The sequence below is a fragment of the Podarcis raffonei genome, chromosome 6, assembly GCF_027172205.1.
Source record: "Podarcis raffonei isolate rPodRaf1 chromosome 6, rPodRaf1.pri, whole genome shotgun sequence".
NCBI lineage: Eukaryota > Metazoa > Chordata > Lepidosauria > Squamata > Lacertidae > Podarcis > Podarcis raffonei.
This window is the reverse complement of record NC_070607.1, coordinates 61,248,942-61,270,544: the sequence shown is the minus strand read 5'-3', so window position 1 is coordinate 61,270,544 and position 21,603 is coordinate 61,248,942. Positions and strand designations below refer to the sequence as shown.

Sequence of the window (21,603 nt, the reverse complement as noted above, 5' to 3'; positions counted from 1 at the left end):
ATAAAAGATATCCAACCCCATGTACTGTACTTAATAGTTACTGTATTTATATAGACCACCCAATGGCATAAGTTCTTGGGCAGCTTATAAGGAATAAAAGAGTCATACTGATTAATAAAAATGAAAGAGCAAAACAAATAAATAGCATCATAAAAACTTTAACCCACAGAGAAAGAAATAAGACCAATTATATATCAGTCACTGAGCCCAAATTTTAAAATCACAAATTATTTTAAAGACTTGGGCAATTAAAGAAATTACATCTGTTGCTAAAAAGACCATAAAGAAATTTTCAAGCAAGCCACTCTAAGGAGGCTATTCTACAGTCAGGTTGCCACCACCAAGAATGTCCTGTCCATAGTAGCCGCGCATCTTGCGTCATTTGAGCAGGACCTTTGAAGAGGATCTTAAATTCTCAGTAGATATACACAGATGGAAAAGCTAATCTTTTAAGTGACTTGGCCCCAATCTATTTAGATATAAAGGACAACACTCTGAACTGGTCCAGAAACAAACCAAGAGTCACTACACCTGATAAGGCACTGACATAATATGATAAAAGATATCTTGTGACCATATTATACATATTGTGGCTCTGTTTTAAACTGAACACAAGCATCTGTGCACACAGTTCCCCCTACTGTGCTAATTATTAGCTCCTCCAGCCTTCCAAGAGGAAAAATGGACTTAAAATGAAAAACCTGTTTCCCTCCCTGCCCCCAACTGAGATTCAAGAGTAGTAGAGAGTTGGAGCAGCTGTACTATCAGTGGTCTATCATAGAGATTCATACCATATATGTAAATCGGAAGATCTCAGGATTCCAGAATGGAAAAGCAACTAAAGAAGAGAGGTTGCTCCATAGAAGTACAAAGCACTAGGTGAAAGGGGGGAGGATGCAGAGTTGGGAAGGATGGAGGGGGAAGTAGTAAGGAATTCTGGACAACGATGAAAAGTGAAGCTTCAGTAGTTAGACAAACCAGAGTTTTGCTTGGGAAGAAAATATTATCTGATTGAGGGGAATGCAGTAGGCCTATGCACCCATTACAATCCTTCTGTTTCCCTCCAACCCTACAGTACTTGGATGTAAGATTGCTGATTAACCTATTTCAGCCTGTCTGTTTCTCTTGAACTTTCAGCTCAGAATAAATATTGCTTCTTGAAGCTTTTCAAAGGATTCCCCTTGCGCACTGTAACCCCTTCTCTATATGTTGTACAAAGAAGAAAACACTTTTAAAACATTTCACTTTAGAAATCTAGCCTCCTTCAATTGCTTTCATTGTTATTGTTATAGGCTTGAAGGAGGCCCTCTTGACAACCTATCTGCTCACAAAACCAAGCTTTAAAGCCAGCAGCACTTAACTGGCCCAGGACTGCAACGGTTCTCAGTAAAATAAAGAGCAGATGGGGGGGGGACTCTCCCTGTAGATCTTGAGAAGTGGGCAGGTCCATATGACATAGCATCAGTCGTACTATGTCCAGTCCTCATAAGGTAGCTGTTGAGGTGTTCATAAAAACTTTCCAGTTGGTGCCCATATAGCAATCACAGAGCTACAGTCATGTATCACTCACCATAGAGGTGCTTGCAGGGGGACAACCACGGGGATAAAACAATGGCAATTATTGTCACAAAAATGTTATTTCCTTGCAATAACATTTAGGGAGGCTGGCAAGAGAGAAGACGTTTGGATCCCCTAAAACAATTGCAGAGTGCATGTTTTTCTGCAACAAACTAGTAACTTAGAAAGGCCTTTAAACAGGGTGGTGCCCCTTGTTCCAGTTATAATACAGATTGTTAACCCAGACCAGTATCCTTGACTGCAGTGCAGTATGTGAGGAATTAATATACCTCATAGGCTACTGTGGGATTACCAAGAAAGACACCCTGGACTGTAATGCATCTGTAATGCCCTGTGCTTCTGTTTTGTCACGTTCCATTTTGGCTGGAGAAGGAAGAATCCATTGTAAATTTTGGCTGGAGCAGAAGGGCACGGCAACTCCTGTGACAGTGCAGGTGCATCATCATGAGCCAACAGCATGATGGCAATTGTGGCAAATTGCACAGAAAATCCTCTTGCCTATTTGTGTTACTGTGGAAGTGTGGTCAAAGAGTTCTTGCCAATGGTACAGGGTCTACACCCACACCCACACCCACACAAAAGCACAGGAGTGTATTCCCACATGTAATTTGTGAAAATAAAAACATGAGAAGCAGTTGTATCCATGACATTATATAAGTCAGATGCAGATGTGCTGGGCTACTTGCAGGATTCTTCATACAGACAAACCCTTCCTTGTTTGAAGCTTTTTCATGAATTAAATTCATACTGTTGGAAGGAGTTATGTCAGCAGCATTTTTCTTTTTCTTTTTTATAATATTTTTATTAAGCAATTTTTATATTCATACATACAAAGCATACATAAACAAACAATAGACAAAAAACAAAACAAAAAACAAGTACCATTTCATGTCCTAATTTCTTAAACCTTTCTTCTTTGACTTCCTCATGCCTCCCGTTTCTGCATTCCAAATTCTAATCAATTGTTCAGCAAATCTTCCCTTATTTTACTGTAAATTTAGCAGCATTTTTCAAGGTGCAGAGTGCTTTACAGCTCTCTCCTGTTTTATCCTCATGGCTGCTCTGCAGAGCAGGTAAAGCTGAGAGATCATGACTTGCCCACAGCCACCCATGGAGCTTCATAGCTAAGCAGGGCTTGAGCTGCTTTCTGCCCTGTCTAAAACCAACATTTTGCCTACAGATCAAAATGCAGTCTTCTGGTCGTAGGTTTGCAGACTGGTATGCAGGCTAAGATTTCTGCAAAGCCACCTCAGCTGTTATTAAAGGGAATGGAGAAGTGGGGATTTTCACAAGCAGCTAAATAACTAAAAAGCACAAATTCCCTTCACTTTGAAAATCCCAGCCCAGCCTCCATTTAAAATGATTGGGAATCAACTAGTATCCAAATCCCTTTGGTAATGTGGAAAGTCTCAGCATTAATAAATAGCTGGGGCTATCACCCGCTCTGCCAGGATCATGTAAGGGTTTAAATGCCCTGTTCTTTTGTTCTTTCGCTGTGCTAAATCAACCTCTGTTGTGGGGGTATGTGTGCTGTCGTATGCATGTATTCAGTAGCAGTTGCCTAAGGCATGCATTTCAGGGATGCTAGCATTTTGCTGTGCTCCTGGTTTGTCCTTTACATTAATCAGCCCATTGCCCCAACTGACAGTAATAGCTGTTTCTATTTCATGAGTATGAAAAAGCAATAATTTGCTGCCAAATGTGCACAATCCTTTTTTAGCGTATACCAGATCATTTAGCAACCCAACTAGAGATTGCTTAAGCTGCATAGAGCAGCTGGCCTTTCTGCGACAGAAGTCTTATCAAAGTGACACTCTACAAATGCTAGTCACAATTCTGAGTTCATTCCTAACAAATTTTCTTTTCACTTTCAGTAATAATGTTCCTTTTAGTTATCAAAATTACAGAAGCTTCAGGACCGGACAATGCAATGAATGCAGGTGTGTTCTAAACAGGGCAGTCATCAGGTGTCCACAGTGTATTATTCAGTCCTGAACTGAGGACAATTCATTTTCCTGCAATAACTGAGTGCCCCATACCATTTAAAAGTGACACACATTTGTAGCAAATTGATGCTATTCTTTTGAAGGGCCAGGTGCACAGTCTGAGGGTGCTGCTGGACCAAGTATTGCTTCTGGAATCTCAGGTGACAGCTGTGACCAGAAGTGCCTTTTATCATTTTAAGTTGATTTGCCAGCTGTGGCCACTAGGAAAAGATCGCCATGATGCATAGCTTGGTAACCTCCACATTAGAGTGCATAGCACACTCTATGTGGGTCAGCCTTTGAAAACTATTCAGAAACTTCAGTCTACCTTGCTGGTGACTGGGAGACAGTGAGAGCACATTACATGTCTACTGGAAGTCTGTGGTGGCTCCCAATCGGAATACAATTAGAATAGTTACTTTTAACCTTAAAAACCCACAACCTTGATAACACACATGAACATAAGAGCAACTTTGCTGGATCAGGCATCCAAAAACATACAACATTAAGCTCTTAAGATGAGGGTTTTGCTCTGAGCTCTTTCCTAATCAGAAGAGACATATAGCAGACCCTTCTCAATTGTAGCACCTGTATTATAGAATTTCCTCCCCAGGGGAACTTGGACACTCTAGATCTGTTCTTACTTTTAGGCACCTGGCCAAAACTTCTTTTCAGCATGCATTTTGGAGGTGCTTTTAAAAGCCTGATTTACCTTGTTGTTTTATGGGGGGAGGTTACATGTGTTGATTTTAATAGCTAAATTGGTATTTCCTTCTGTTGGGATTTATTGTTTGTTCTCATCCTGAGCATAGGTGAAATGACAAGATATAATCTGAAAACAAGCATTCATACATATACAGTGGTACCTCGGGTTAAGTACTTAATTCGTTCCGGAGGTCCGTTCTTAACCTGAAACACCACTTTAGCGAATGGGGCCTCCTGCTGCTGCCACACCGGTGGAGCACAATTTCTGTTCTCATCCTGAAGCAAAGTTCTTAACCCGAGGTACTATTTCTGGGTTAGCGGAGTCTGTAACCTGAAGTGTATGTAACCTGAAGTGTATGTAACCTGAGGTACCACTGTATTTTGTAGTCTTCCCTTTTCTTCCTGCTATAGCAATATACTAGGCTTCTGTGAGGCTTTGGGCCACCACCCCACATCTCTGAGCCTAACCTTGAAAAACATAATGGTGCATTTACAGTAAACCCTGTGGCCTCAAATATGAGAGCGAGAGTTTAAAATCTTGCCCATAGCCTACTGTTTACAGACGCTTAAGAGGAATGTCTGTCCTAGTTGCTCCCTGTTCCTCTTGGAAGTAGGCATGGCTACCCTGCTTAATACTGTGCTCCCTAGATATGGTCTGCCTCCTACAGAACAAGCCCAGGAAGAATGGCTGCAGCATCCCCATTATCAGGACAATCAGGCTATCTAAGCTCTTCATATGGCCTGGGATGGTTCCCACAGGAGGTGATAAGCCAGGCTCCTAGCTACAGTCCTTCTGTAGAATCAAAGTTTAGCTCACAGGTCATTCCTTTCACATATGCAAATGCTAGGTGCAGGTCGTGATAGTGATGCTGAAATACAATATCAGATTGAATTTTGAGAGCTCTAACTTAAGGAGTTACTTCAGAGCTGCGCTATCCAATTTTCCAATTTGAATTATATTGTCAAATATGTCTGGGTCTTCCTAAAAAATAAAATAAAATAAAGCTTAACAACTTTTTGATGGGCGGATGGGAGTTTAACCAGAGGGCAACATAGGTTATCTTTGCTTTTGTGGATTTTTAATGCAGCCACAGAACCTCCAAAGGTGTTGAAGAACATAACTGTCCACACAGTTGCATCCCTAGATATTTGCATGTGTTGTATAAGTGACTCACACAGCTGTACGGGACTCCTCTGGTGCAGCAGCTCTCCAAATAGAGATGCAGCTGAAACACAAATCAAATACAGTTGAGGCACTGTAGAACTGTGCAGTTCAGGTCAGTGGAAAGCTACAAAATCTCCATTTACTGTTTCCAAGGGCCAGCATATTGCAGCATGTCGTTAACTTCAGATTAGCAGTCCCTTGAAATGTACACCATTTATTACCAATTGCAATAAATAAAACTGAAAATGTAAGTGCTCTGAAAACAGATTGAAAGATTCAAGAAGATTGAAAGGGGGAAATATAGCTTTCACAAATGCATCCTATTACAAGAAAAATGGCTTGCCCTCAATTTAACATTGAACAATGTATAATTGCATGTGTAAGGTTAATTCCAAGGCGGCAAACCAAGTCAATGGAAAGCTGAAAGCACTAAGGAAAGAGAGATTAGAGACTATTTCCAATTAAATATTAAGGATAGGGAAGAATAAGCAAAACAGAAAACAAAACCCAGATGCCTTATCCAGTAGCTCACTCTCATCATTTCATGCACGTGAATGGAACATGTATTCCCCAGTTATTTTTATTGTTTCTTAACCTAGTAGGTTTTTTAAAAGGACTAGGAAGAAACTTCTCCACTGAATAACTAGTGCTTTTTGCATACATTGTTTGGACAGTTCTGAAACTAAATGAGCTAATGAGCTTGGAAGAATCATATAATTGTAGAGTTGGAGGGGGCTACAAGGATAATCTAGTCCAACCCCCTACAATGCAGAAAACTTTCACCCAACATGGGTCTCAAACCCACGTTCCTGAGATTAAGAGTCTCACGCCCTACCAACCAAGTTATCCTAGAGCCCTCGCTACATAAGGTACATGTATAGAACTGGCAAGTAGGGCCCATGCATGAGTCAATTCACATGGCAATATGAATCAGATATCATCTGTTAAAGAGGTACTGTTAGGAACTGCTTTAAGTTAGGTTTGGGAGACATCGTTTTACCCATTCCTGTCATAGCATTCTGATGTTACATGGCTCAGGTGGAAAGCGCAACACTCTGTTGTAAAATATGTGCACCAGCTGCCACTGATGTCATCGCACTGAATTAAGTATACAGGTTCTACAAAGATACGGATGAAAACTGAAAGACATCCATCAGTTTCTCCTTCTTCACCAGATTTTATGTTTGGGTGGATATGTGTGAAGTGGGCTGCAGCATGTGCATCAGATATTACTTTAGCTGACAAGAACAAGCCTTCCACCGAAGCCTTGGATGGATGCAGAGCTGTAAAACCACTAGGTGTTTGGTTACCCAGGAATTTAGTACTTTGACACTGGTGGTTAAGAATTTGAAGTATTTGTCAAACCCTGTTTGAAGTGGGAATACGTGTGCGCATGTGTGTTGTATCTGGATTTTTTCTTTTTCTTTTGGTTAACTACAGCTCTGAAGAAACTCTGCAAACCCAGAAGCCTGGGAGTGATTTCTTTTGTGTGTGAACTGCCTTTTGTATTTCAGCTGCTGAAATTAAACCGAAGTGGCAGCTAATAACATCATAAGAAAATAATATGATTGTTGATCGTTCCTTCTAGAGACTTATAAATTGGGTGAAAGGATGTGGAGGAGGAGAAATAACAGAGGCACAAAGTGTTGTGCTTGCCAAATATAAATACATTATTCTTGCTGTGTATCATGCTAGGCCCTATTATTAATAGAAGGAAAAAATAACATTTATAATAACTTCTGTAATGAAGGGCTTCATGGGCCTCCATACATTAGTAATCGTTTGCCTTTTGCTGGGAACTCTAATGCTTATCACTGATGTAGTGCTTTGACTACACAATCCTATGCGTGCCTACTCAAAAGTAAGCTCTGTTGAGTTCAGTGGAGCTTTCTCTCAGGTAGTATGTATAGGATTACAGCCTAAACTCACAATCTTATGAATTCTCACAACATCCCTGTGAATGAAGCAAGGTGTTGGGTTTAGACCGAGGGTTGTTAAATTCAGATCAAAATATTTACTTGTTGTTGAGACAAATAAGCTAAAATAATGTAAGGCACCCTTACATGCTGTATTCTAGATACAGAAATAATAAGTAAAAGAGGGCTGTGACATCCTTGAGTCTGGTTTATTTCTTTATTATAAGTATTTTTCTACCACCTCAGGGCAGTTTACAAAGGAATAACGCAATAAAAATGTAAATAGATTTAAAAAAACATGCACAAAGTTATAAAAGATTCATAAAACAGAATGAATATAATTGCATCTAAAAATAAATATAATAGGACTGAGACTCTTGTAGGTAAGAGCAAGGCTGGTGTCAAGACCAATATGCAGCATTTCAAAATGTGAGTCTGCCTAGTCTTACTGTTTAAACAAAGATATATCATTGACATCATGTCTGCACTTCAGCACTCTATTGGCTGAATTGTAGAGTTGGAAGGGAACCCAAGGGTCATCTAGTTTGACCCCCAGCAATTCAGGAATCTCAACTAAAGCATACATGACAGATGGCCATCCAACCTCTGCTTTAAAACTTCCAATGAAGGAGAGTCCACCACCTCCCGAGGAAGTCTGTTCACTGTCGAACAGCTCTCATTGTCAGAAAGTTCTTTCTGATGTTTAGTCAGAATCACTTTCTTGTAACTTTAAGCCATTGATTCAGGTCATACCCTCCTGAGGGGGAGAAAACAAGGTTGCTCCGTCTTCCATTTGATAGCCCTTTAGATATTTGAAGATGACTATCATAGCTCCACTCAGTTTTCTCTTTACCAGGCTACACATGCCCAACTCCCTCAGCTGTTCCTCATAAGCATGGGTAAGCAAACTAAGGCCCAATTGCCTTCTAAATCCAGCCCACGGACGGTCCGGGAATCGGCATGCTTTTACATTAAAATGTGTCCTTTTATTTAAAATACATCTCTGGGTTATTTGTGGGGCCTGCCTGGTGTTTTTACATGAGTAGAATGTGTCCTTTTATTTAAAATGCATCTCTGGGTTATTTGTGGGGCATAGGAATTCGTTCATTCTTTTTTTAAAAAATATAGTTCAGCCCCCTACAATGTCTGAGGGACAGTGGACCAGCACCCTGCTGATAAAGTTTGCTGACCGCTGATAAGCCTTGGTTTCCAAACCATCTTGATTGCCCTCCCCTACACACATTCCAGCTTGTCAATATCCATCTTAAATTGTGGTGCCCCAAACTGGACACACCACTCCAGGTGGGGTCTGACCAAGGCAGGATAGAGTGGTACCGTTACTTCCTTTGATCTGGAGACCATACTTCTATTGATGCAACCTAGAATAGCATTAGCTTTTTTTGCTGCTTGATCACACTGTTGACTCATATTAAGCTTGTGGTCTACTAAGACCCCCTAGATCCTTTTCACATGTGCTGGCAAGCCCGGTTGAGCACCTTCAAAATGAACAGCTTTTTAATGATTTAACACCAGCAGTGGGATGATTTGAAAGGGTATAGGCCCATCCAAACTCATATAACACAGGCACAAGTCAAGAGAGCATTCCCAGTTTGAATAGCTTACCATTTAAATTCTCACAACTGTTCCACACTAGGAGGCTGTTAATACAAATCTCAGAGATGTAAAGGTCTGTTAATGAAGATAAGTTAAAAACTGTATGACTCTCAGATTTATAGGGAGGGTAAAATTAAATGCTACCACTAAAACCTGCTATAACAAAATCTCGTTAGCGTTAATGTTCATTTATGGTTTGACTTCCCCAAATTTAATTCACCCCTCCTTTTTGGTGCATTTGTGGGACTGACAATTTAAGATCTTGAAAGATGATTTTATGACTTGTTCTGCTGTAAATCAAACTTTTAAAGTTCATAAAAATGGTTAAAATAAAAAATGGTTTAATATGAATGTTTTATGGTCCATAACATTATTATAGCTGTTTTATTCCCAGTGCGTTATTGCTTTAATTGGGTTGCTACAATTCTTGGGAATCTCAATTTTTATTGGAGTAAATGTAATCCTAAATCAAATGACCAAGAATGCCCTCAATATGTTTCCCCAGCTCCATTCTCAGTCATTTTCTTCAGGGATAGAACAAACCAACAAGGGAAATATATCCTTTGTTTTCTCATTGGTCCTCTGGCACCATGTGCCATTCCTTATGTTTCTGCCAAACTTTCACTGTTCTTAGCTAGCTGGACTCTGTGAACATCTTTTAGGGCAGAATTTCTTTACAATATTCCATTGCTTGCTTATCTTTTGTGCTCCTTTCTCCCAACAGGTGTCTGATCGCTCTGTAGTGGCCCTCGTTCCCAAGCAGACCTCATCCTACAACATTCCCGCCTCTGCCAGCATATCACGGACCTCAATTAGCAGATATGGTAAGAAGCAAAGTGATGTGATGTAAACTTTCCTTGAATTTCCAGATTAGTGGTCTAATCAGCTAATTGTGCCAGCAAGCTTATTAGAGTTCTTACCTCTGGCTCTGAGGCATGGGACATGCTATCTTTTTATTTTTTGTATACAAAAAATCCCTGGGCAATCCCTGGGTGCAGTCCAAAGCTGTACAGTAGGTTTGATACACACATAGATCACATCACATACCAGGACTGCCCCTTTCTGTCTTTGAGGGCTTGTCCACACCCTCTGTTTGCCTTGCCACTGTCTCCCAGGAAACCCAGAGTTTACTGCTGAATCAGACCAAATGTCAATCGGATTTTCTATGGATTGCTGTTTGTTCTGATTCAGCTGTAAATAGCGTGTTTTGCAGGGGAAAGCTGCAGGGCAAATGCAAAACTGCTGGGACCTGTGCTTTCTAGGCATGGGACAGTGGAAGTGTGGGAGAGCCCTGAGTTATGAGTTGCTGTGCCTATGAAATGGGACTATCTGTGTGTATACCAGAACTAGAAGCATTCTCTTAAAGCAGTTGCTCCTACAGAGCTGCTGTTTCTTCAATGCTATATTTGAAATTTGTTGCAATGGGTGCTAATTTCAAATATCCAGGGTTCTCAGATGTCCCCACTGAAATTATCACAAAATTAACCAATTTGGTAAGAAATTAGGCCGGCTGGCAAAGGACCTATTCAGATGTTATCCTTTTGATGTGTGCATCAAAACTTGTGCAATTCAGCATTCCCGACCCTGCTGTCCTCTGGATGTTCTGAGCATCAACCCTGGCCATATGCCATGGCCATGGGTTGGGCTGCTGGGAGATGTGGTCAAAAACATCTAGAGGGCACCAGGGTGGTACTGTACACCTAAAATGTATTTTGTGACTAGACCGTGGCTGTTTGGGAAATGGCTGTGTCTATTATTCTCACGTTTTGGTTTGGGGAAGAAATCAGTGGGTAATTTTGACTCAGCCCTAAAGTGGAAACTTGTGTATCCTCAAAGAGCCGTATTGATTATAGTTTGCTCTCAAGTGTGCACTCAGTCATTAACCCAGATATGCTGCTGTTTTGTTTGCAAGATACCAAAGAACTACATATTGCAGTAAAATGAGCTGCATGCCTATCCATTTTTAGAAAAGTTGAATAAATTATAAATGGTTATTGGTTATCTTTTTCTTGCAAGATAATTATAATTTGGGCTTTATTATATTGCTTTGTTATTTGCTATCATTTATTCTCCTAATTTCCTTATGGCAATTATAAAAGGAATGTTGGGAGGTGATCAAGTCCTGATTGTTGAGGGCACAACTGTTTTATCAAAGAATCAAACTGGGATTGAAATTAAATAACAAATTTGAGAATTTGGACATATTTATTATTGCCATCTGTTTCTGGCAAAAGTTTGTGTTGAATGAAATAATTGCTGTACATTTTTCTGTAACAAAAATGCTGAGATGTTTTGCTGAAGTTACAAGTGAAATGGATTTTCAGCTCTTTCATTCTGCTGGCTAGTTTTTGAGGAAAAGGTCTAAGTACCATCGACCTCTATTCATAAAAAAATCAAAATATTTATTTCAAAACACCAAATGAAAACTATGAAGGGAATACTTTGTAGAGACAGCACCATTACAACTATCTGCAACAACTTATCTCTGCTTGCAATTAACTGGGTTTGCATCCACACTATACCTGTAAGGCACATTCTTTCCCTCAAAGAATTCTGGGCCCTGTAGTTTACCCTCCACAGAGTTACAATTCCCAGCAACCCTTAACAGTGCCCAGAGTTCTTTGAGGAGGGAATGCTTTGAATATGCTTTAAAGTTATGGTGTGTAAAGGTAAAAGGTAGGTAAAGGACCCCTGGATGGTTAAGTCCAGTCAAAGGCAACTGTGGGGTTGCAGCGCTCATCTCGCTTTCAGGCCGAGGGAGCCGGCATTTGTCCACAGACAGCTTTCCGGGTCATGTGGCCAGCATGACTAAATCACTTCTGGCGCAACGGAACACTGTGACGGAAACCAGAGCGCACGGAAATGCCGTTTACCTTCCTGCCACAGCGGTACCTATTTATCTACTTACACTGGCGTGCTTTCGAACTGCTAGGTTGGCAGGAGCTGGGACAGAGCAACAGGAGCTCATTCCGTTGTGGAGATTTGAACCACCGACCTTCCAATCGGCAATCTCAAGAGGCTCAGTGGTTTAGACCACAGTATAAAGCCCTTTTGAGAGTTCTTCTGGGCAAGGACCCCTGATTTGGAGGATAGAACTCAAGCTGTATTCAAGCAATATCAATATTGAACTATTCAGAGTCAGAAGTTGCCATTAGAGCATTTGCACACCAAGTCTCCACAGTTGTTGCTAATATTGATATTGATATCTCTGATTGCGCAGATGGCATGCAAATGAAGCCCTATTTACTCTCTCTGCATTTGCATTATGTATTGGTGCAAAGCTAGATCTAAAAATAGAATGATTCAGTGCTCTCACCCCTTAATTACATCCACAGGAATATTCATATTTATCTGAGCATTAATCAAGAGTGAAGCTTCAGAAAATTTTGTAATGATTCACTCACTCGCCTCCTAATTTATGGGGATCCCTTTAATCCTACTGTCACCCAGAAGGGAAGAACAGCAAATTAAGAAACTAGCCTGAGCTGGTCATAGCAAAACAAGGATTTGCTTAAAAACAAGGCATAAGAAATATCAAACAGACGGACAGTGGCTAGTCTAGCTTTCATCTACTGCCAAAACAAAACAAAACCCTGTTCCAATCCCCTGGTGAATAATAGTAGACTCCTCACATGGCATGGGCAGATACTGCACAATTTGTCATCTTACATTAAGCTGCTACTGTGTGTAGTAGCTATAGTAGCCAAGATTACTTAGGTTTAGAAGGTTTTGTTTTCAATTCTAACTGGATGGGGACTGTGTTTCACCTAATCAGTTCTTTTATCCAAGGTCGTGTGGTTGCACATAATGGTGCCCATATCCATCATAAAGTACAAAAAATATCTGGCGTATTTTGCAATAGAATGGCAGACTGTTTGTGAAAGACTGTGGCTTGATAGTGTGTTCACATTTTCACTGCTCTTTAAATAAGCCACTAAATTTGCCTTCACTGTTAGAAAATTGTGGACGAAGTAAGACAGAGATATAACCAAGCCTGTTTTCCTTTTGTGCATCACCAGCTTCTTTTTCCTCCTGCCCAGATTCCACATTTCGGTACACAGGCAGCCCAGACAGTCTCCGTTCCAGGGCTCCCATGATTACCCCAGACCTAGAGAGTGGGGTGAAAGTCTGGCACTTAGTCAAGAACCATGACCACGGTGACCAGAAGGAAGGTGATCGGGGCAGTAAGATGGTGTCAGAGATCTACCTGACAAGGCTGCTTGCTACAAAGGTAATATCAATTTCTGTTGCAAAGCTCCCAAAGCACCGTCCATGCAAAACTGTGGTATATTAACCAGTAATGTTAACAAAGAAACATCAAAATCTGTTTGGGAAGCAGCATATTAACTGGCCACCTGTAGAGCTTTGTGAAAATGAGACCATTGTTCTCATTATGCTTTTGGGTTGCTGATGAACAGGTGAAAAAGCAGCCCTCTTGCACCTTAAAGCTTCTTGCACCTTAAAGCTTCTTGCACCTTAAATGTCACCCCAGGGTCCCATATTTTATTAATACTTGACTGGCTGGTCCAGCACCAGAGTTTTGATCCTGTATCTCTTTTTCATCAGTGCATGAAGCAATGGTAAGACACAAGTGAGTTAATATTATTATTCTTCCGGGGCAGTCGCACGTGATCTCACTTCCAATACTTTTTGCAAAAGTTTTGGAATGATCACACTGCTTCATTTCCAATCAGTGTCTATCCTGTAACTTCATGCTGAAAGCCTGTAACTTTTTATATTGCATATATCCTGGTTTGCTTTTATCCTGCTTTTGTTGCAGACAGCAATGGGGAAGCACCTAAAATGCCAAACCACATATATTGCACTATTATGGTATCAATAACATGCTGTAGAATACACCTGCAATTAAACACCAGTTTGGATAATATATATAAATTTTTGTGCTTTCTTTTAACGTTTTTATTTGCTGCATTCTGGGATTGTTTGTAACAATGAAGACTGAGTGGCACATATATTTAAAATAACTATCAGTTAATAATAACAGGGGCAGCTTTACAGTCTGTAAATGAGTCTGTGAAGTTACTGAGGCTGGTTCAGCTCTATCCCTGCCTATCCTAATACTGTCCTGCAACTACCTCTGCTGATGATTTGTAGCCAAATACCCTCACACTCTCGTCTCTGCTCCCATCAGGGTACGCTGCAAAAGTTTGTGGATGACTTGTTCGAGACCTTGTTCAGCACTGTGCACCGAGGCAGCGCTCTCCCACTGGCCATCAAATATATGTTTGATTTCTTGGATGAGCAAGCGGATAAGCACGGCATCCACGACACTGACGTGAGGCACACATGGAAGAGCAACTGGTGAGAGGGGTCAAAGTTTATGAGTGTGGACAAAAATTGCTGAGATATGGGAATGTGTAAGCCCTTGTGGTCAGAGCAGGGTTTGTCTCATTCAGTTGGAGGCCTCCTGAGCCTATTACAGAACTGTCTAGGTCATGTCCAGCTTGCTTTCTGAAGGCAAACACAGTTTTGGATTCTCCATATTGCTCTAAAAGTAGACGGAGCCATTTTTTTACTTGTGAACTAGCATGTTTTGTTGCATTTCGTGGGGCCTTAGGCATACATTTTTCACAAGGAGAAATCCTTCTGCCAGCAGATCTATTTAGTTGGATACCGACCATTGATTTGAGATGCCTGAAACACCCATGTAGGTTTAACAGTGTAGCTCTGCTCCTGACTCAGCCATTTCATGCTGCTTTGCTACCCTCCCTCAGCCCTATTCATTCCATTCAATCCATCATGCATATGTGTAAGCTCAGTCCTGATTTGAGTCACCGATGCTCTAGCCCAGCCATTTGAGTTCCAATGACCCAACAAAAGCTATGCCAGCACAGCCCCACGGTGCCTTGCAGAAGCTTACATGGTGCCACAGAAGAAGTCTATATAGCAGAGTCTTCCACAAAGCAGTCCCCTTCCTCCTTAATTTAAAACCATAATCTCTTACTTTTTAAAATGGGAAACATCAGTAGGGCTGCCATATGTCTGGGTTTTCCTGGACACGTCCAGGAATTCGGCTGGAAAATGGCGTCCAGGCAGATTTTCAGCAAATCGGAAAAATGTCTGGGAAAACCCAGATATATGGCAAGATGGGTTAATTTTTTTAAAAAAAAAAAATCCTTTAAAAATTCAGGTGTGAAGCAGGGCCAGTGAGGGGTGTGGTCTGGGGACAGTTCTGAGGACCAGATAGAAAGGCCCAGAAGCCCCAGGCCTGAGGTCTGCCCCCTCCCCCACTCTAGGAGAAGCAGATAATATATGTGAGCAAGAGGAGTGTAGCTGTGCTTCTTGAAAGGAATGAGAAGGGAAAAAAGGAAAGGGAAAGGACTTTGTATCACAGGAAATAGCCACCAGGGAAGCTGCAAACCAACTCTGGTATGACTTGGAGATAATAAAAAGATAAAACCAAGGCAGAATATGCTCTCCTTGATATAGCTGGGCATTTCTGGGCAAACCTGAACTGTATTGAATTGCCTTGTTCAAATTCATAGTGCAGTGGAGCAGGGGCAGCCAAGGGAAGGCAAATTCAGAGACTCAGATTAAAGTCTGTTCATTGTCTAAAAGCCTTTCAAGCTTGAAACAAACAAAAGAAATAGTTCTCCTGAAAATTCTTATTTGGTTACTCCTGAAAAAGAAAGTGGATTTCATTGTGCTCAGATCCATTTTTAACTAGGTACTTATTCTTACTGGAAGTATTTAAGTAGAGTTGCTGATTCTTTTCCTGTTCAGCTCTTTTTTTCTAATATTTTATGCAGCTTTATAGTTGTAGCACCATCTGCTTCCCTCGGACAACAATACAAATTACGTCCTTGGAGTCTTGTGCAGAATTTACTGTGTTTAAAACTATTTCTCTAGCACAGAATGATCAGATTTGCTTAAAGAGCAGTCACATAAAAACCTGCCAGCCTCCCTATCAGATCAGCACCAAAGCTACCAAAAAGAAATACAATTTCAATTTGTGGTCTGCTGGCCTGTCAATACTCGCATAGCCACAACCCATATTCTGGTTGATGGCCACACTGGCAGAAACCTAAGCTGATAGTAGCCTAGTTCATCTGAAGCTGTAGTGACCATTTGCTCAACAACCAGTATGGAGAAGTAGCTGAATCAGGAATGATTTTCAATGTTTGAAGTAATGAAAATAGACTTCTGAGGCTTTCAGGACTAAAGGTACAATAAAGGACACACTTATTTCTACTCCATCCAGCAGAGGGCCCTGCTTCACCAGATTCACTATTTTGTTCTTGACAATGATAAAACCCTAACACTTCAAAGAAAGCACAAGATTTGTATTAGGAAAGTGTGGAATAATTTGACCTCAACGTCGCTCAGTATATAGCCATTTATTTTCAGGACAGAGGCTTGGGATTGATTCCTACCTGTCTCTCTTTAATTATTCCAGCCTTATTAATTATTCCATTACTTGATAGTGTTATCACATCTAGAGCTGATTGAGTGATGCTCTCTCAGTCAGCAGAGCCAGAAACACAATCCATGTTTGCTGAATTTGCAGAGAGGCGCCTAAAGGGCAAAGGCAGCGTTCTCCACTTTATCACTGAGAAGAGGTGACAGGTTTTGGAAAAGGCTGGACAGGAGCTGAGGAGGGGAAGCCAACATGAAGTCACCCTAAAAGTGCAGTTGTAACTAAGACCAGGGAAGGACCGGAGCTCAGTGGAAGAGCATCTGCTTTGCATGCAGGAGGTCTCAGGTTCAATCTCCAGCTAGGGTTAGGGGAGATCTGTACAGTGGTGCCTCGCAAGACGAAAAGAATCCGTTCCGCGAGTCTCTTCGTCTTGCGGTTTTTTCGTCTTGCGAAGCAAGCCCATTAGCGGATTAGCGCTATTAGCGGCTTAGCGGGCTTAGCGGATCAGCTGATAAGCGGCTTAGCGGATCAGCTGTTAAGCGGCTTTGCGGATCAGCTGATAAGCGGCTTAGCGGCTTTGCGGATCAGCTGTTTAGCAGCTTTGCGGATCAGCTGATAAGTGGCTTAGCGGCTTGGGAAAAAGGGGGGGGAGGAAAAAAACCCTGCAGGAACTTGCAAGACATTTTCGTCTTGCGAAGCAAGCCCATAGGAAATTCGTTTTGCGAAGCACCTCCAAAACGGAAAACCCTTTCGTCTAGCGGGTTTTCCGTCTTGCGAGGCATTCGTCTTGCGGGGCACCACTGTATCTGAGATCGCAGAGAGCCACTGCCAGTCAGTGTAGAGTAGAATATAGACAGAACTCAACTCTATGGACCAAGGGTCTGAATCCATATAAGGCAGCTTCTTATGTTCCTAAGACTCTGCCAAATGTTCATTTTAAACCCTTATCACACCCCTGTACTTGTGGTAGGGTGGGGCAGGCTGTAACTATTTTGTAAATAAATTTTTATTGGTTTCCATAGATGCATTGCAAGATCTAAGTAGACAAACTAAACATTAGCATAACAATTACTTGGTTGCTGGTGAGATCCCAAGGGGGAAGCCTGTTATTATTAACATGCATGTTTGAGAGCTTCCCCACTCTGCAGTTTGTCTGTCCAAACCCCCAAAACCTTAAAAATGAACTTTTAGGAGATGAAAGAAAAGTCTCAAAGGGGCTATTGGAAGTAGAACAAAAACAACTTGAAAGGATAGTTGTTACTTACCTTAGTTGTAACAACTACTTAGTTCAGTGGTTTCCAAACCCTTTTATTGAACACGAACCACTTGAAAATTGCTGAGGGTCTTGGAGGGCCACTTAATAATTTTTTCTGCCTTTTGTAGCAATTGTAATGTGCAATCGTATTTTTACAGACACACTACAGATCACCTGAATGTGGTCCATGGACCAGTTAGGGAACTCCCGACTTAGTTTGAGCATCTAACAGATGTGACTGGTCAAGTACCCACTTCCCAAGTGTGTTTGATGAGTTTCACCCAAAATCTTGCTTACGAGATAGGGTGTCTGAGAGGAGGTCATGCTTCAATCAAGTACAACTGATTCAAGCAGCAGTTTATTCCACACTTTCAGAACAATTGCTGCTTTTACATCTTTCTCTTGGCTTTTATTTTAGGATTAAGAATTCCCTGTGTTAGAAATTTACCATTGGAAGGAGAATAAAAGCTCATACGTATACCAAGCATGAACCCCCAGACAATGTGTGTGTTGTGTGTGTGTCCTTCAATCCCTTGTGGTTTGAAAAGCCTCTAATCATCCTGTCTGCCAAAGCCAGATTCCCTGCTAAGGCAGTAAGGAGCTAAAAACAATTTAACAGAAGCTTTAGAGGAATGAGTTATTAGGATAAAATGTTGGAATCTGGAATAAAATGACACATCTTAATGCTACCAAGTGGTGCTGATGAGTAGAGATTTCCACCCCCTGTGGCTGCCAGACCCCATGAGCCTTTAGTACGGAGAGATCCTCAACCGTAGCTGATCTCTGCATACAGCAGCTGGGGGGGGGATCTTGAAAGGAGAGACAGACACTCCTGTGTCCAAATTCCAACCGGCATCCAAATCTTCCCCTTTCAACTGTGATCATGCAAACACACAAAGCTGCCTTACACTAAGTCAGATCATTGGTCCATTTAGCTCAGCAAAAGTGTCCACTCCCTCCCTGCCATCTGAGATATTTTAACTGGAAATACCAAGGATCGAACCTAGGGATAGATTAATCTCTTTCCAGATCATGTCATTTTTGCATCTTTTTTAACCATACAGTAGTCCCATTCCATCTCTGCATTAATCTGTGAATACATGTCTTAATTGTCTCAAAATGCATCTTGAAATACATATTTCAATATCTATTTAATTGTGCAATTTCTCTCAAAACCCATTGTTTTGATTTATCACAAAATTTTATTTTGGTTTTAAAAAAACAAAAAACTTATTTTGGTATGCTCAAACTGCTAAGAACTGTCGCACAACATTTGGAGAAGTGTACAGTGTATTGCATAGCTAGGTTCCAATCCACACATTAGTCCAAGAGGTCATTTGGTCAGGGCAATTTGGTACAGCAATTTGTGAAGACAGAATTCTTCAAATCATCTTAGTTGGGCCTTGGATTTTCTACATGCAAAGTTGGTATCCTGCGATTGACCTGTTGCCCTTTCCCAAGCACTCAGATCCTGCCACAGCTGGACTCAGGAAAAGGAAAGCAAGAACTTAATATTTATTTCATGGTATTAATTTGTATGCCTGCCAGATTGCAGAGACTTGCAGGAAGCATTTTTGGAGTGGGCAAGTTCCCCTTTTTGACCTGCTTTTTGGCAGCTGCTGAATGATAAATTGAGGGGGTTTTTTCCAATCCTCGCTGCCACCACACTGCCAGCAGCAACTTGCTTATGTGAGACAGAACTTGCCTCTTTCCAAATCTATCTAGTCCTTCCTAGTATCACCCGCCCCCCCAGTACATCTGCTACATTTGGAGCTGGCTAGTAATTACTGAAATCAAATAAATGTGCAGATTGAATTTAATGCAGAGGGTATCATAAGTGATCTAGAAAGAAAAGCATGTTGTCCCAGGCCTTCCAAGAAAAAAAACTTAAGATGCCTTGCACCTTTTCTATGGGATTCTCTTATGCCTCTTTTGGATTCGTTCATTCCCACAGCACATATACAGCCTGGCAAATAGTGCTATCAGCCAGGGGGAAGCAGTGCTGTTTTTACAAATGGGGAATCAAACTCACTGAGATTTAGGACCATGCCCGGCATTAGCAGCAGATTTTGGCAGTTGACCCAAGCTGCCCAGACTATTTAGTGCTAGAGCACCATCTTTTTTCTTTCCTGGGTGTTGTCGATCCACTGAAGGAGGGGTTACTCTTATCCCCTGATTGTTCCGAAGAAAGAAAGATTTAAGCATTATAGTGTTTTGTAGATTGAGGTGTTTTACTGGTGCTGTGAAGGTCAGTCAGGAGAAGTGTTGAATGAAGTAACTGAAAGTTACTGAAAGAACAAGGTTGGCAATTTGTTGGGAATTACACTCTTTTGCAGACTGGGAAATGCTTATTGGACAGAATCCAAGTTGGAACAGCAGAGAAACAATCTAGCTTAGCATTGGGTGCACACAGTAGTTCATCTTTATTAAAGCAGGATTCCCTGTCACATGCTCAAAAGCTAGCAGGAAGTGGCAGCTTTGTTTTGATCCTGCCACAGAGGAAAGTGAATCATATATTGCAAATGCCTAGGATTTAGAAGGAAAGCCTCTAACTCGCTGTCCAAGAGGACAGGGCAACAGGCAGTCATCCTCTGCATTTTGTGGCAGGCATCTGGCAAAGCAGTAAGAAAATGGCTAAAAGTGCCCTATGACTTTGTTGTGTGAAACTGATGCTGCAAGTCTTGAGCTGCATGAACAATTGGGAGAAAGGGTTCTAGAGATTTGTCAGAAACATGTCTCAGTGTTGCACCTCATCATGAACACAGTCAAACGAAACTTGCCTGTGGTCATGTTCCACTGCTGACACAATTTAAGGAAAGATGTAAGGAATTAGCCCCTGTGTATTAGTAAAATGCAGTGTGCAGGAGTTTAGCAGCCAGTCAAGTTTCCTCAAGAACAGCAGTGCTGTTTGTGACTTATTCCTGGTTCATGTATTTATTTCTCATGTCTTTAACACAACTGATCTATTCACTATAGAACAGAAGCCCAGAGGCAAAATCTCCCTGGACAGGTATTCAGGAGGGAATCAATCCCACAGTGGGCAGTAATTTCCCCTGGAGATTCATGATCCCTCTAGTACATTTTATGATTGTGTTTGTCAAACCGAACTCTTTTTAAAAACTGGAAAATAACACATTTTCAAGCCCAACTATGACCCAAAATTGGGCATATGCTCTTAAGTCTGCATTGATATTATCAGAATCATGGCAGAATCTAGCCTGTCCCTAAACCTCTCATAGATACTCAGGATCACTACACTTACCTTACCTTACCTGCTGACAGGTTTAGGCTTATTCAATTTATACTTCATTTCCCACTTTAAAAAATCTTGAAGTGATTTACAACCCAAGTAAAAAAATAAAAATTGCATAAACATTATTAAAAACAGATTTCACAGCACAATAGCATATAATTGCAGCCTAAATCTCCAGGAAAACATAAACATCTCTGCCTGACATCTGAAATGATGACAAGTTTGGCACCAGGGGAATTCCCTGGGGAAAGCATTTCTTGTGGTCTGCCAGAGGGAAAGAAGCAACTCAGTTTTCCCTCCTGGCATAGAAACATAGGAAATAGCCCAATCTATTCTGACTTGAAGTGGCTCTCCAAGATCTGAGGCCATCCCTTGCTTAAGATTGAATCTGAGAGACTGAATACTGAGCTAAATTAAAAACCCATTCCCTAGAAATACTCAGTGGTTAAGCAGTAGTGGGCTGCTTACCAAGAGGGGCAAGGCAGCAGAGAGGGTAGCATAGTGCAAACACACTGGCAGGAGCACAGGGTTGGCTCAGCCAGTGCATTTGCACTTCACCACCACCTCACCTCTCCTGGTAAGCAGCAGCGACTCATCTGCCAAGAGATTGGGTGAGCACCTCTGCCCTACCACACCACCTGCAGCTGTATTCAGGGCAAGAATTATAAGTCACCAAGTTTACTTTCTAAACCAAGGAATTATCAAGTACGGCAATGTCACTAATTTTCTCCAGCAATGGATGAAAATAGCTGTT

General features: G+C 41.3%; 1 protein-coding gene across 3 annotated transcripts in view; it reads left to right on the top strand.

Moving 5' to 3' along the window:
• Positions 1–21,603, top strand: part of PLXNA2 (plexin A2) — a 397,866-nt gene that overhangs the window by 362,644 nt on the left and 13,619 nt on the right. For 2 of the 3 annotated variants that reach the window (XR_008331159.1, XM_053393446.1), the window contains exons 27-29: positions 9,688–9,787; positions 12,983–13,194; positions 14,116–14,285. Coding sequence is in view for 2 of the 3 variants with exons in the window: in XM_053393446.1 (XP_053249421.1) it covers positions 9,688–9,787; positions 12,983–13,194; positions 14,116–14,285 (482 nt within the window). In the remaining variant the exon portion in view is untranslated. The remainder of the gene's footprint in view (positions 1–9,687; positions 9,788–12,982; positions 13,195–14,115; positions 14,286–21,603) is intronic. The other variant, XM_053393447.1, reaches the window with a different exon arrangement.